Genomic DNA, 12,718 nt, shown 5'->3' with positions numbered 1-12,718 from the left:
TACGTTCAGGGCCATCTCGTACTTCTCCACATTTTAGAGAAACACAATCCCCCTTCACAAGCCTTGCCTTAGCCAGTCTGTCAATTTAGCCTTTCCTAATTGCGCTAGGTTGTTTACTCCCTGTTCACTGAGGTCGATTCGGCTTAAGTTAACGTCTTGCGTGGGCGCCTTGCTGACCCGTTGTACGATGATAGTCGGGTCTGTCTCTAAGATGATGCCGTCGTCTACGATCTCGTCGATAGCTAGCGAGACCAGGTCGTAGTTCTCGATTATCGTTCGCTTATCCACCGATTGCCTACCTCTGGTTAGTTTCAGATTGACTGGATTCCTTAATTAGCTGACATACTTAAATAGTAGGTGTAGCGAATCCCTCAAGGCCAAGATAACATTATATAGGAGGACCTCGTTCTCATCCACACCGCCTACGACGTACATCATGACGTCGGACTCCATCTTATACAGCACGATCCGGTTGTCGTAGAGGATGATGTCGCCAGTCTGCTTCGCCGTCTTTTCTAGCAGGCCCTTCTCGAACGTCTTTTGCGACTTTACATCGGCGAACGGTCCGGTGGGTTGGTGGTGAGGGTTAGATGCTATTACTTCCTATCAGTGGCTGTAGCTTCCCCATTCCGTGCTCGGTTGGGACATACAAGCTGTGGACATATGGTGGGGTGCGTTGTAGTATTTGGCGAATATCCTAGTGCCATCATCGATGTTGAGGATGATGATGGCATTCACCGAGGATAAGGACATCCCAGGTGCCATTTTGAAGGATATATATTATTATCGAGGCGGGAAATAGCTGAAAGCACTGTCTTAGTATCGATATCGTGGTTGTGGTACGAATTGTCTCCTTATAATATTAATGTCCCCTTACTTAATGCCAGCATGTGGAAGTTCGAGAGACGGCGCATCTACAGGTGGCATTTGGCTGGCAGCGGTAGAGTGGGCCAACTCAAATGGAGAAATAGTTTTAGCGGGAACCGGAGACCAGGGTTAAATTCACCCCACATTTATGAATTCGTGCACAAAGTCAATCGTTGCGCGGCATAATATTATGCATGTTAAAACGAGGGCGTTAATAGGTTGCATAACTTCCACTCTACGCGAAAAGTCGCGCCGATACCCCTTTTTACGCGTTCGTGCCCCATTTTATGTGATTTCTCTCTCCTAGGGCGGCATCCACATCTACATCCCACTTGTTATCTCAATCTTCATAACCACCCACTTTCTTCTTCAGTCTAAACAACTTTCCCCTCCACCAATCGATTACACGTAACTTAGCCGACATAGACTTCAATTGTGCTCGTATTGGAGTCAAGATGTCTTCACCAGCTAATCGCCGAACACGCAGTTCGCAAGCCGGCACACCAAGTCGAAATACACGAAATTCTCAAGCCCTTCGCAGCAGTCCCGTTCCTGCGAATGGAGCGCAGAATCTAAATGCTCCTAACCATCCCTCGTCACAGTTGGCATCGAGTCCTCTATTCTATCAATCCTCACCAGCCAATGGAAACGATAGAAGTTCCCCCGCTTTACGCCACAATACCGACAGCCAAAGCACCAACGCCAATGCCGACGCAGCACCTAGTTCGCCTTTACGTCGCATGACAGGAAGCGATGGCGATCGCACACCAAGGGCCTCTAGATCACTTATGGGTGGTAAGTCTAGGCTTCACCGCCAGAAACAACTACAGAGGTTCTAACTAATGTATCAGAATCTTCACCCATTCGATATGAACCAAGTTCAAGTCCCGGTCGAGGTCTACACCCGCAAACCGATCTTCGAAGCGAGAGCAGTAACTTGTTCGTCGGAGCATCCGATACTCCACGAGCCAACCGGGTAAACCGAAGAGGTGATATCAACTCCGAGATTTTTAGTAGTAGTGGTCGGGGTGGAAGTCGTGTTATTTTGGACGATGCAGGCCGTGTAGTTCGAGAAATCCATTCCGATGCAGCAACCTTTTCCAATCTGAATCCTGGGACCTCCGATGCCGATGCTCTTGGTGGACAAGACAATGCGACTATTTGGGGTACTACGGTCTCCATTGACGATACCTATGCCGCCTTCAAAGACTTCCTACGCAATTTCACCAAGAAATATCGTATGTGGGGTATAGGTATGACGACAGAAGAGACGGATGCTGACCCAGACTCTACATCCAAACCGTATTGGGAAGAGCTTCAAAACATGCTCATTCTCGGACAACGAATCCTCTATGTGAACATCCAAGATTTCAAGTTATACCCCCCTACAAGGAAGATGTGGCATCAAATTCAACATTACCCCCAGGAAATTGTGCCATTAATGGACCAGTCGGTTCATGATCTGATGATTGAGCTTGCACAGGCTGAAATGGCTAGGCAAAGGACTCAAAGCAATGGGGGACACGCAGCGCAACGCAGCAGCGCGCCTAGTTCAGACATGCATATCCCGAGCTCAGAGCGAGGCGAGGAACCCCAAACCCCTTCGCAACGACCTCCTCAAGGACCTACTTTAGAAGAGAAGGTCATGGATCAAACCTACATGACTCGACCTTTTGGTCTAGATGAGGCCACCAACCTGCGAGATCTGAACCCATCTGATATGGACAAGCTTATCTGTATTAAGGGTCTTGTGATCAGGACAACACCCGTTATCCCAGACATGAAACAGGCATTCTTCCGATGCAGTGTTTGCAGCCACTCGCTCCTGGTCGGCCTAGACCGAGGCAAAATTCGAGAACCCACGGAATGCCCACGACAGCTATGCAATTCCAAGAATTCTATGCAAATTGTACACAACAGGTGTGAATTCGAAGATAAGCAGGTTATCAAATTACAGGAAACACCCGATGCCGTGCCTGCTGGCCAGACACCTCATTCAGTGTCAGTTTGTGTTTACAACGAGTTGGTGGATTTCTGCAAAGCTGGTGACCGTATCAAGATTACGGGAATTTATCGTGTCAGCCCTGTCAGAGTCAACCCGCGACAGCGCTCAGTCAAAAGCGTGTTCAAGACCTTTGTCGATGTTGTGCATGTTGCCAAGGTCGATAACAAGCGCATGGATATGGATCCTTCTACTCTCGAGGAAGAAACTAATGATTCAGAAAACAACATCGAAGAAACACGAAAGATTACCCCTGAGGAAGAAGAGAAGATCAAAGCAACTGCTGCCCGCCCAGATATTTATGAGCTTCTCTCCCGATCGCTAGCTCCATCAATCTACGAGATGGACGACGTGAAGAAGGGTATTCTCCTCCAAATGTTTGGAGGCACGAATAAGACCTTTGAAAAGGGTGGTAGTCCGAAATATCGAGGAGATATAAACGTCTTGCTCTGTGGTGACCCGTCGACAGCGAAGTCCCAGTTGATTAAATATGTCCACAAGATTGCCCCTCGTGGTGTATACACTAGTGGTAAGGGATCTTCCGCAGTCGGTCTCACAGCATACGTCAGCCGTGATCCCGAGACTAGGCAATTGGTACTTGAATCGGGCGCTTTAGTCTTGTCCGACGGTGGTGTATGCTGTATCGATGAGTTCGATAAAATGTCCGATGCCACTCGTTCGGTTCTCCACGAAGTTATGGAACAGCAGACAGTTTCAGTTGCTAAAGCTGGTATTATCACGACATTAAATGCCAGAACCAGTATTCTGGCATCGGCCAATCCAATTGGGTCTCGATACAATCCCGACCTACCCGTTCCACAAAATATCGATCTTCCACCTACATTATTATCACGATTCGATCTTGTCTACTTAATCCTCGATCGTGTCAACGAATCGAACGACCGCAGGTTAGCCCGACATTTATTGTCGATGTATTTGGAAGATAAACCTCAATCCGCTCCCTCTGCTAATGAAATATTGGTAAGTTGACTCCGAATTCTACTTGGATGCACTTCTAACAAATTGATTAGCCCGTGGAATTCTTAACCTCCTATATTTCATACGCCCGTACCCATATCCACCCAACATTGTCTCAGGATGCTTCTCAGGCCCTGGTAGATGCATACGTTAAGATGCGCAAACTCGGACAGGATGTTCGCGCGGCAGAAAAACGTATTACGGCGACAACCCGACAACTTGAATCGATGATCCGTCTTGCTGAAGCACACGCCAAAATGCGCCTCGCAACTACAGTTACGGCGGCCGATGTACTCGAGGCTGAGCGACTCATCCAGTCTGCGCTGAAGACTGCAGCAACTGATGCTCAAGGTCGCATTGACATGAGTCTACTCACAGAAGGCACTAGCGCGGCAGAGAGGAAGCGCAAGACTGAGCTGAAGGAAGCTGTTCTACATCTGCTGGATGAGTTAACTGGCGGTGGACAGAACGTGCGATTTAGTGATGTCAGTAGACGGTTGAACGAAGGAGCAAGTGTTCCGGTTGAGCCAGCTGATTTCGCAGAGACGATGAGAGCGCTTGAAATGGAGGGCTCGATTATGATTAGTGGTGAGGGTGCGAGAAAGAGTGTGAGACGTGTTACTGGCGTCGCATAAATTATTTATGACGATATTTTGAAAGGGGAAGACCAAGCAATTATGACGGAGTCACGAAATCGGGTAATCCATCGATACCGACCGGCGTATTTGGGGTGATAATGTTCCGAACATCAGGCAAGTGAGACGGGTTCGTGGAATGAGTTTATGAAGCTGCCGATTAATTAATATATGAAAATGTTAAATGTTACACAAAAACTTGCCCCTCTTCCGGTGCGAATATGATGCTATATTGTGAAGGTCTCGGCGCATCATATTTTATTGACAGGTGGTGGTCCCCCCTAAAAATCCACCTACACCAACAGTAAAATCTATCACATAATAAACAAGACAGATTTCACATGCGCAAATTAATAAGAACAGTCTAAGAGGCCCTAAAGACTTGCCAATCTTGTTAATATGCAGAGATGCAGCTCGAGTCCAATTTTCTCGACATACACAAACTATTATTGGCGCAGTGTGACGTCAATCTTTCTCCTCACTTGTTTCAAAGAAATGGACCACGGCACGCCGATATCGAAGGCAAGAAGAACACGATTGTTGATCGATTATCTTCATGGGTAAAGAACGTTCCTTCGAACTAGTCGCTCGTTCCTGAATATCCCCTTGTTCATTCATCCCTTCTTAGCCAATTGAGGAAAACTTATAACAGTACCTACCTAGGTATATATAGTGCAGATAATGGCTTACAATTCTAAAGATGCGTATCCTCGACCCGATTTCGTTCATGGCAATCACAGGTGGACGCCACTAAATGAGGGGTGGTCTATACTTTTCGACGACGATGATGTTGGGCTTAAACAGGCGTGGCATATTAATGGCGTCCCGGATAAAGTAGTCGTTACGTCTACTAATACGAGCGATGCCGAGGCCGAAGCTAAGAGACTAGCAGCTTTCCCAGAGCTCAAGGAGAAGGGATTCCAAGCTCCGAATTGCCAGGAAAATGTCAAGAAACCTATTAATGTACCATTTGTATTCCAAACACCAGCCTCTGGTGTTTACGACAACAATGCGCATGAAGTTCTATGGTACGAAAATAAGGTCGTTGATCCTCGCAGCAAGGCTGAGATCGAAGCTGGAGACAAAGTACTCTTGCGCTTTGGCGCCGTGGACTACGATGTGACTATTTGGGCATCGGGATACCCTATCGGCCACCACATAGGTGGACATGTGCCTTTCGAGGTAGACATCACCGATGCTCTGGCAAACGTCGAACGTACCGGCAAGGAAGGTCTAATTCTTACTTTGCGCATTCGAGACTCGCCCGACGACCTCACCCAACCCCGTGGAAAACAATACTGGGGACCTCAACCAGAAAGTATCTTCTACACCCCATCCAGCGGCATCTGGCAACCCGTATGGCTAGAAGTCATCCCATCAACGCGAATCGGCGACAGCAGCTCCGGTACGGTAATCAAGTCGAACAACATCGCCGAGGGTCTACTAGAAGCCAGAGTAGCCATCCTAGGCCGAAGAACAGGGCAAAAGTACAAGGTCGAGATTGAAGGTAATCTCCATGGGATAAGCGTCGCCAAGGCAGAGGAATCTAGTTCGGACGATATTATTCCTATTAATGTCAACCTACGCTTGAGTGATGATCAGAAACTAAAGGCGCCAGCATCTCTTGCTGAAGTAGCACCCCTCGACGATCACGATTGTTGGCGTAGTAACTTGGCGCTATGGTCTATAGACCACCCAACGCTATACGACCTTTCCATTCGTCTGTACGACTCCAGCGGCGCACTTGTCGATGAAGTTAAGACGTACACTGGTTTCCGCAATATCGACTGGACGCGCGGGGACCGGACCCTGCGCCTTAATGGCAAGCCACTCTTCCAAGCGCTATGTCTAGACCAGGGATACTGGCCAGAAACCGGGCTGACGCCGCCGACGCCCGATAGTCTACGCCTCGATATCGAGCTATCGAAGAAGATGGGTTTCAACGGGTGTCGGAAGCACCAAAAAGTCGAGGATCCTCTATTCTTATACTGGGCGGATAAGTTGGGATACCTCGTCTGGGGCGAGATGGCGAATGCGTATAAGTTTAGTGAGGATTATGCGGAGAGGTTTAGTCAGGAGTGGCTCGAGGCGGTTAAGAGGGATATAAATCACCCCTCGATCGTTACTTGGACGCCTGTGAATGGTATGTTTAGTGAATGTTCTGTTTCTTATTGAGGGATGGGAGCTAACGTGTTTTCAGTATGTCGCAATAATTCCTCTGTAAAACATAGGAGGTATTCATATATGCTGGAAGAGATGTTAACATGTAACAGGAAAGCTGGGCCTACCCGAACCTGAAGGACAACGTGGATCAACGGAACCACATTCGCTCGCTGTACTACATCACAAAGTAAGAAACACCTATCAAATCTGTACATACCTAAAATCTAACCTCAGCGCAGAACCCTCGACCCCACACGTCCTATCAACGATAACTGCGGCTGGGAGCACGTCATCACGGACCTAAGCACCTTCCACGACTACGCCGACGCGCCGGATCTTTCTAAGACATGTTCCACACTCGACAATATCCTTGGTAAGAAACTCGGTGGGCGTGACTTTTTCGTCGGTCCTACGACTACGGCCGACGGTCACGCAGATGACGGGACTAAACATAAGATCGGGGCTCCGGTTATATGCTCCGAGTTTGGAGGCGTGAATATTGCGCCCGCGAAGAAGGATGAGAAAGGAGAGCGGGATTGGGGATACACGACCGCGAGCGATCCGAAGGATTTGCTGAAGAGGTTTGAGGCGCTGCTACAGGCGGTCGTGAAAGAGGGGCATATTTGTGGGTTTGTGTATACGCAGTTGTAAGTTCACTTTTCTTCATATTTATTATTTTGAAGCGGAGATGGGTAGGTGTGGAAGTAAGCATGAGAGGAGTATGCTAATATTCTGTATAGATCCGATATCGAGCAGGAAGTCAACGGCTTGTACTCGTTCGATAGAAGGGAGAAGATTCCCGCGACGGAGGTTAAGAAGTTGATTGATGCGGCGGCGAAGACGTATTATGACAGTATTCCGAGGGGGACTTAAGTTTCAAGGGAAATGGAAGTGGTATTCTAAATAATTGGCTTGGATCTTAGGTGAAATTGCTCAATCTTCATCAATGGGTTGTCTTGTTCTAATAATGGAGGACGATGATATGAAGGGACTTATGCTAAGGATGATGCTAGGTATTATCTAGCTGATAATGATAACCATGTTTCATGATCACTTGCTCCTTAAATGGTTTATTATTCAGTGAATAGGTATGAATGGATTTCCAAGAGTAGAAGAGGACCATGTTATCCGTTGTTTTGTTAAGATTTCTTTCTGAAGATATCACTAATATCGGTTCCACGCTTTCATGTAGTGCTAGCTGCACAACCGCATGAGAACAGGATGAAGTATAAATCAAAGGATCGCGCACAATAGTAGATGTCAGAGAGAATATTTTAGTCCGAAGAGTGACTCCGAACCGGAGTTTCTGTCCCAGCTGGTGTAAAGAGCAAAAGTGTTCTTTGTACTCTTGTATCTTATCGTTCAATCCAGTATCTCCTGGTAGCGGACTAACGGGACTGACGTACATATATGCATCTAAGAGCTAGTACTACCATGGGGCGGAACAACAAAATGGCGATCCAATGACGAGGACATTAATTGTAAGTTCGACTAGGGTGAATAATGCGAAATAATTATCTAAGTCAATTGAACCTCACCAACCTACCCTACCCACCTACAACATTTCCTCAAATGCGTTGCCACTAAAGAGAGCTTCCCATCCCTACCACCCAACGTCAATTGGCCGGCAATGGCGTCGCTATATCGGATGGCCTGCGGCGCCAGGCGTCTACAGCATATTATCGCAAAGCCATCGACATATACCCGCGCGTTTTCGGCGTCCGCGCTCCGCCGAGCAAACGAGCTCCCGAATCAACGCACCACCCTGCAACCCGTAGACCCGGATTTCGCACACCCGGCCGACCCCTACGGCGTCCAACGTCTGCAGAACCAAGATGGCACCGTCGAGGCCTCGCGCGAGGGCAGCATAAGCGATCGTAAAGTCCGTCATTACACCGTCAATTTCGGTCCCCAGCACCCCGCTGCTCACGGTGTGCTGCGTTTAATTCTTGAATTAAGCGGCGAGGAAATTATTCGCGCCGATCCGCATGTCGGATTGCTGCATCGAGGAACGGAGAAGTTGATCGAGTATAAGACATACCTCCAAGCTTTACCTTACTTCGACCGATTAGATTATGTCTCCATGATGACGAATGAGCAATGCTACTCGTTGGCGGTTGAGAAGCTATTGAACGTAGAGATCCCCGAGCGAGCCAAGTACATCCGAACATTATTCGGCGAGATTACACGAATTCTAAACCATCTTATGTCTGTTCTATCACACGCTATGGATGTTGGCGCTTTAACGCCTTTCTTATGGGGTTTTGAGGAACGAGAAAAATTAATGGTAGGTTTTACACATTCGTTGATTTTGTTTTGGATTTTATTACTTTATGTGGAAATGCATCGCAATTGGTACTAGTAAACATAAGAGGCTAAAGCTAATCATCGCTGCTTCATAGGAATTCTATGAGCGTGTCTCTGGTGCCCGTCTGCATGCTGCCTATGTCCGACCCGGTGGTGTTCATCAGGATATTCCGGTTGGTTTGCTGGATGATATATACCAGTGGGCAACGCAGTTCGGAGACCGAATCGATGAGACCGAGGAGATGTTAACGGATAACCGTATCTGGATCCAAAGATTGCAAGGTGTAGGTGTGGTATCTGCCGAGGAAGCTCTTAACCTTTCCTTCACTGGTGTCATGCTCCGAGGTTCCGGTGTTCCTTGGGATGTCCGTAAGAGTCAACCGTATGATGCGTACGATCAGGTCGAGTTTGATGTCCCTGTTGGTGTCAATGGCGACTGTTACGATCGATATCTATGTCGAATGGAAGAGTTTCGCCAATCCCTCCGAATCATCCACCAATGCCTCAACAAAATGCCAGCCGGTCCGGTCCGTGTTGAGGACTACAAAGTCTCTCCTCCCCCGCGAGCAGCCATGAAAGAGAACATGGAATCACTCATTCACCATTTCCTTCTATACACCAAGGGTTACTCTGTACCCCCCGGTGAGACGTATTCCGCCATCGAGGCGCCAAAAGGAGAAATGGGCGTCTATGTCGTTAGTGATGGAAGTGAACGACCGTACCGATGCCATATCCGAGCCCCCGGCTTCGCACACTTGGGTGGTTTTGACCACGTCTGCAAGGGACATCTTCTTGCTGATGCGGTGGCGGTAATTGGTACGATGGATCTGGTGTTTGGTAAGTTAAATATCCCTTAAACGTTTAAAGAGTGAATACTAACAATAATTAGGTGAGGTTGATAGGTAGTAGCCTTCGCGAAGAGGCTAAGCACTCCAAAAAAGAATTGTCCCCCGGCGGCATGCCATAGAATTCACTTTCATATCTAATATGTATGATAGAAGGGGGAGAGCCTCGGTTAAATGCCTTAAGGGTACATATAACGCATCATTCCAGCATCGAGGCGCCGCGGTACTCTTAGTAAATACGATCGATTTTTCTGCAATGTTTTTGTTTCATGATCTCGTTTCCCCGTTTTTTTCTTCGTTTCATTCGTATTCTATAAATGACGTCAGCTGACTTTGGTTATTAAAATTAGAGAATTAAGAAGTAAATTAGGGGATAGCAAAGTCGACTTACTCAGAAGGCAATGCATCGTTATAATTCCGGTAGTAACCGTCTAGTAGCGGTAGTCATTAGGCGTTAATCTTTTCACGCCCAGCTTCCAAAAAATCATTCCCATTTGTAGTGGTTTCGGCAAGTCCCTAACGGGAAGCCGATTGGTGATGGTCCGGGCCCTGGGGGTATAGTTGGCGGTTTAACTCGCAGGTTGTGAAAGGGGCCATATGGGATGTTCCCTCCGGTCCAGCGCCAATGGGTAGACCCGCAATGGGCACCTTGTTGACCTCGTATTGCCAGGTCTGCATATCTACCGGACGCGGGCTGCGGTCGAAATACTCGGCACCTGTCGTGGGGTCTTGGGACGTGTTGTTTAGATCGGAGGTGTCGTACGCACTGTATCCCCAGCGGGCCGATTGATAAGAGGCGTGACTCGGAAGACTAGGGTCGGGAGTGAGGATGGGGTACTCCTGGAGGAATGATGAGTATGACGGAAATGCCGCTTGGGAGTCTTGCTCTTCTGCTGTGGTAGTGGCTGCCGGGACCCGGGTAGATGAGAGCGCTGATGACTGCGCCTGAGCTGAGTCCGACGACACGATAACAATATTCTTGGGGTTGTTGGCGTTGTCGCCATTAACACCACCGCAACCTCCATTACCGCCCGAAAAGCTACCGGTGCTCATGTAGCCGCCAGGGGCTGTAGAAGGTCTAGCACTATCAAAGCTAGTGTAAGCATTAGCCGTCGATTCCTCCAAGTTCCATTGCTCTTGCAGCATAGCGGCGTGCTCGTCGCTTAGTCTGTACTTGTCGAATCGGATGTCGCATTCACAGTGACCCTGTCGGTGGAGTTCTGCGTGGTCCGTGAGCCACTCTGCCCCATAGAGGCTACGGGAGCGAACTGAGACAGAAATGGGGAGCCTACTAGTATCCCGACTAAATTCACCACCGTCGCCTGCGTAGGCAACCAATGTTGCCTCGGGTGTAAGGGTAGATGTAAATGCAGGCACAGGAGCACCGTAGTATGAGGGAGTGTCAAGCACAAGCTCCTCATGGAGGGGGGCAAGCTTGCTCTTGCGGTGCGATGAGGAAGAGGTTCGGCGGCCTCGTTGCGGCGATTTCTGGCTTTTCTCATGGTGCTGAAGTTGTTGAAGTTGTTGATGCTGGAAAGATTGGGGCTCCTCATTTATACTTTGGCGATAAGGAGAAGCGGGGTCAGAAGGTCGCGCATTGCTGCTGCCACTGATGTTCTTTCCTCGGGACTTCTTGCCTTTACGTCGCGTGCCCTTGCTTGAGCTAGGAGAGGGGCGGGGCTCACGCTCCGTATTTCCGGGAGTAAAAGAGGAAGCTGCGGTGCTGTCGCCGATATACTCGGAAGGTGCCGCTGAACCTTGTAGTTCATAGGGGGGATATTGGATATCTGCTAGATGACTACCCAAGGATGGAGTGAAGTGCGATGCGACAGGGGAGAGTGTGAATTCGCTCATAGGTTTCTTACCCTTCCGGTCGGTGTCCGCAGACAGGAACGCCGAAGCACTGGAACCGGCATCACCAACTTGAGAGGTTGGCATGCAGTTCGTCACTGTGACACTTGAGCATTCACTGGCCTGGTCTGCTACTACCGTGTCCTGGCTAATGATGCGGGGTTCCTGCAGGTACGGGAACTTGACATCACAAGTGCAGGCTCCGCGGGCGTGCATGAAACGGTGCTCATTTTCTAGAATGTCAATCCATCGTCCGTGTAGGATGCGCATGCAAGAAGGGCACATTTCAGGGTACAGGATGGGCTTTGTAGCCGCATGGGCGCAGCAGGGGAAGTTAAATTGCTGTGTCGTCATTGGGCACGGTCGCTTCACCGGCACACAGGTGTGGCCACAGGTGTAACCGACGTACTCGATGAAGCACATCTTGGCGGTTACCGAAAAATATGAAATAAGATAATTGGTAACGTCCTATTGGATGTACCTTGGATAATGGATTGGTAAGAGGATATGATTAGTCGTTAGACTTTCAGGAGACTAGGTCAATTAACTTGTCGACGATTGATATGTGCAGTATGGGTAAGGCAATGGACTAAAGAGTGTGAATAGAATGAAGGTGTGTAAGGGATGGGAGATTGTTGGTAGAGTGCTGATTAAAAAGGAATGTATTAGTCGTGAGAACCGTTACTGGGGGTCCACCTTCACTCGCCGAGAAGGACGCTCACTGCTGCTTCTCTGTGAAGGGGAGTTTGGTTGCCTTGCCCGAGACGGTGCAAAGATCGGACGGAAGGTACCTTCGCTAGGTAACCGAATGAGGATAGAACCCAGGGGCGTTATAAAAGCCCCTATTTGTCGAAAGAATAAGGTGTGTTAGCAATAGGTAATAGCACTAGTTTGCACCTATCCCGCCTAGAGGGATAGTGAGCCTCTAGCTACCCTATGTCTCTGATTGCCGCTAATGTATGTCCAGGCACTGAAACAGCCTCACGTTTACTGGACTATTACTTATTATGTTATCTTCGACCAAAGAGGTCTAGCCGCCCGAACGACGATAAGGGACTCCGTCTTTGGTA

General features: G+C 48.6%; 5 protein-coding genes across 5 annotated transcripts; 3 read left to right on the top strand and 2 right to left on the bottom strand.

Annotated features, from left to right (window-relative positions):
- Window positions 1-54: 54 nt before the first annotated feature.
- On the bottom strand, window positions 55-765 carry F4822DRAFT_438954 (snare-like protein; the record flags this gene model as incomplete). Its single annotated transcript, XM_051462584.1, has 3 exons — window positions 55-295; window positions 347-593; window positions 651-765. The coding sequence occupies 3 exons, from the start codon at window positions 763-765 to the stop codon at window positions 55-57; spliced, it is 603 nt and encodes a 200-aa protein (XP_051309266.1).
- A 360-nt stretch (window positions 766-1,125) lies between these two features.
- On the top strand, window positions 1,126-4,682 carry F4822DRAFT_420823 (cell division control protein 54). The gene is made up of 3 exons (XM_051459725.1): window positions 1,126-1,662; window positions 1,719-3,850; window positions 3,901-4,682. The coding sequence occupies exons 1-3, from the start codon at window positions 1,323-1,325 to the stop codon at window positions 4,480-4,482; spliced, it is 3,054 nt and encodes a 1,017-aa protein (XP_051309265.1). The 5' UTR covers window positions 1,126-1,322; the 3' UTR covers window positions 4,483-4,682.
- On the top strand, window positions 4,683-7,920 carry F4822DRAFT_420822 (glycoside hydrolase family 2 protein). Its single transcript, XM_051459724.1, has 4 exons — window positions 4,683-6,629; window positions 6,761-6,832; window positions 6,885-7,292; window positions 7,386-7,920. The coding sequence occupies exons 1-4, from the start codon at window positions 5,164-5,166 to the stop codon at window positions 7,516-7,518; spliced, it is 2,079 nt and encodes a 692-aa protein (XP_051309264.1). The 5' UTR covers window positions 4,683-5,163; the 3' UTR covers window positions 7,519-7,920.
- A 355-nt stretch (window positions 7,921-8,275) lies between these two features.
- Window positions 8,276-9,919, top strand: F4822DRAFT_434604 (NADH-ubiquinone oxidoreductase 49 kDa subunit; the record flags this gene model as incomplete). Its single annotated transcript, XM_051462032.1, has 3 exons — window positions 8,276-8,932; window positions 9,048-9,789; window positions 9,855-9,919. 3 exons carry the CDS (start codon window positions 8,276-8,278, stop codon window positions 9,917-9,919), a joined length of 1,464 nt encoding a protein of 487 aa, XP_051309263.1.
- Window positions 9,920-10,086: 167 nt separating this feature from the next.
- Window positions 10,087-12,163, bottom strand: F4822DRAFT_79311 (uncharacterized protein). The gene has a single exon (XM_051463990.1). The coding sequence runs from the start codon at window positions 12,069-12,071 to the stop codon at window positions 10,314-10,316; it is 1,758 nt and encodes a 585-aa protein (XP_051309262.1). The 5' UTR covers window positions 12,072-12,163; the 3' UTR covers window positions 10,087-10,313.
- Window positions 12,164-12,718: the final 555 nt, after the last annotated feature.

This window comes from Hypoxylon trugodes, assembly GCF_022578975.1.
Source record: "Hypoxylon trugodes strain CBS 135444 unplaced genomic scaffold F4822scaffold_11, whole genome shotgun sequence".
NCBI classification, from domain to species: Eukaryota; Fungi; Ascomycota; class Sordariomycetes; order Xylariales; family Hypoxylaceae; genus Hypoxylon; species Hypoxylon trugodes.
This window is presented reverse-complemented; position numbering and strand designations above follow the sequence as displayed.

Excerpts from the sequence above, each read along its gene's own strand:
- F4822DRAFT_420823 (XM_051459725.1), top strand. The coding sequence starts at position 1,323 with ATGTCTTCACCAGCTAATCGCCGAACACGCAGTTCGCAAGCCGGCACA. Across the intron at positions 1,663-1,718 it reads CTCTAGATCACTTATGGGTG|AATCTTCACCCATTCGATAT; the intron begins GTAAGTCTAGGC and ends CTAATGTATCAG. Across the intron at positions 3,851-3,900 it reads CCTCTGCTAATGAAATATTG|CCCGTGGAATTCTTAACCTC; the intron begins GTAAGTTGACTC and ends CAAATTGATTAG.
- F4822DRAFT_420822 (XM_051459724.1), top strand. The coding sequence starts at position 5,164 with ATGGCTTACAATTCTAAAGATGCGTATCCTCGACCCGATTTCGTTCAT. Across the intron at positions 6,630-6,760 it reads TGGACGCCTGTGAATGGTAT|CTGGGCCTACCCGAACCTGA; the intron begins GTTTAGTGAATG and ends GTAACAGGAAAG. Across the intron at positions 7,293-7,385 it reads GGGTTTGTGTATACGCAGTT|ATCCGATATCGAGCAGGAAG; the intron begins GTAAGTTCACTT and ends TATTCTGTATAG.
- F4822DRAFT_79311 (XM_051463990.1), bottom strand. The coding sequence starts at position 12,071 with ATGTGCTTCATCGAGTACGTCGGTTACACCTGTGGCCACACCTGTGTG.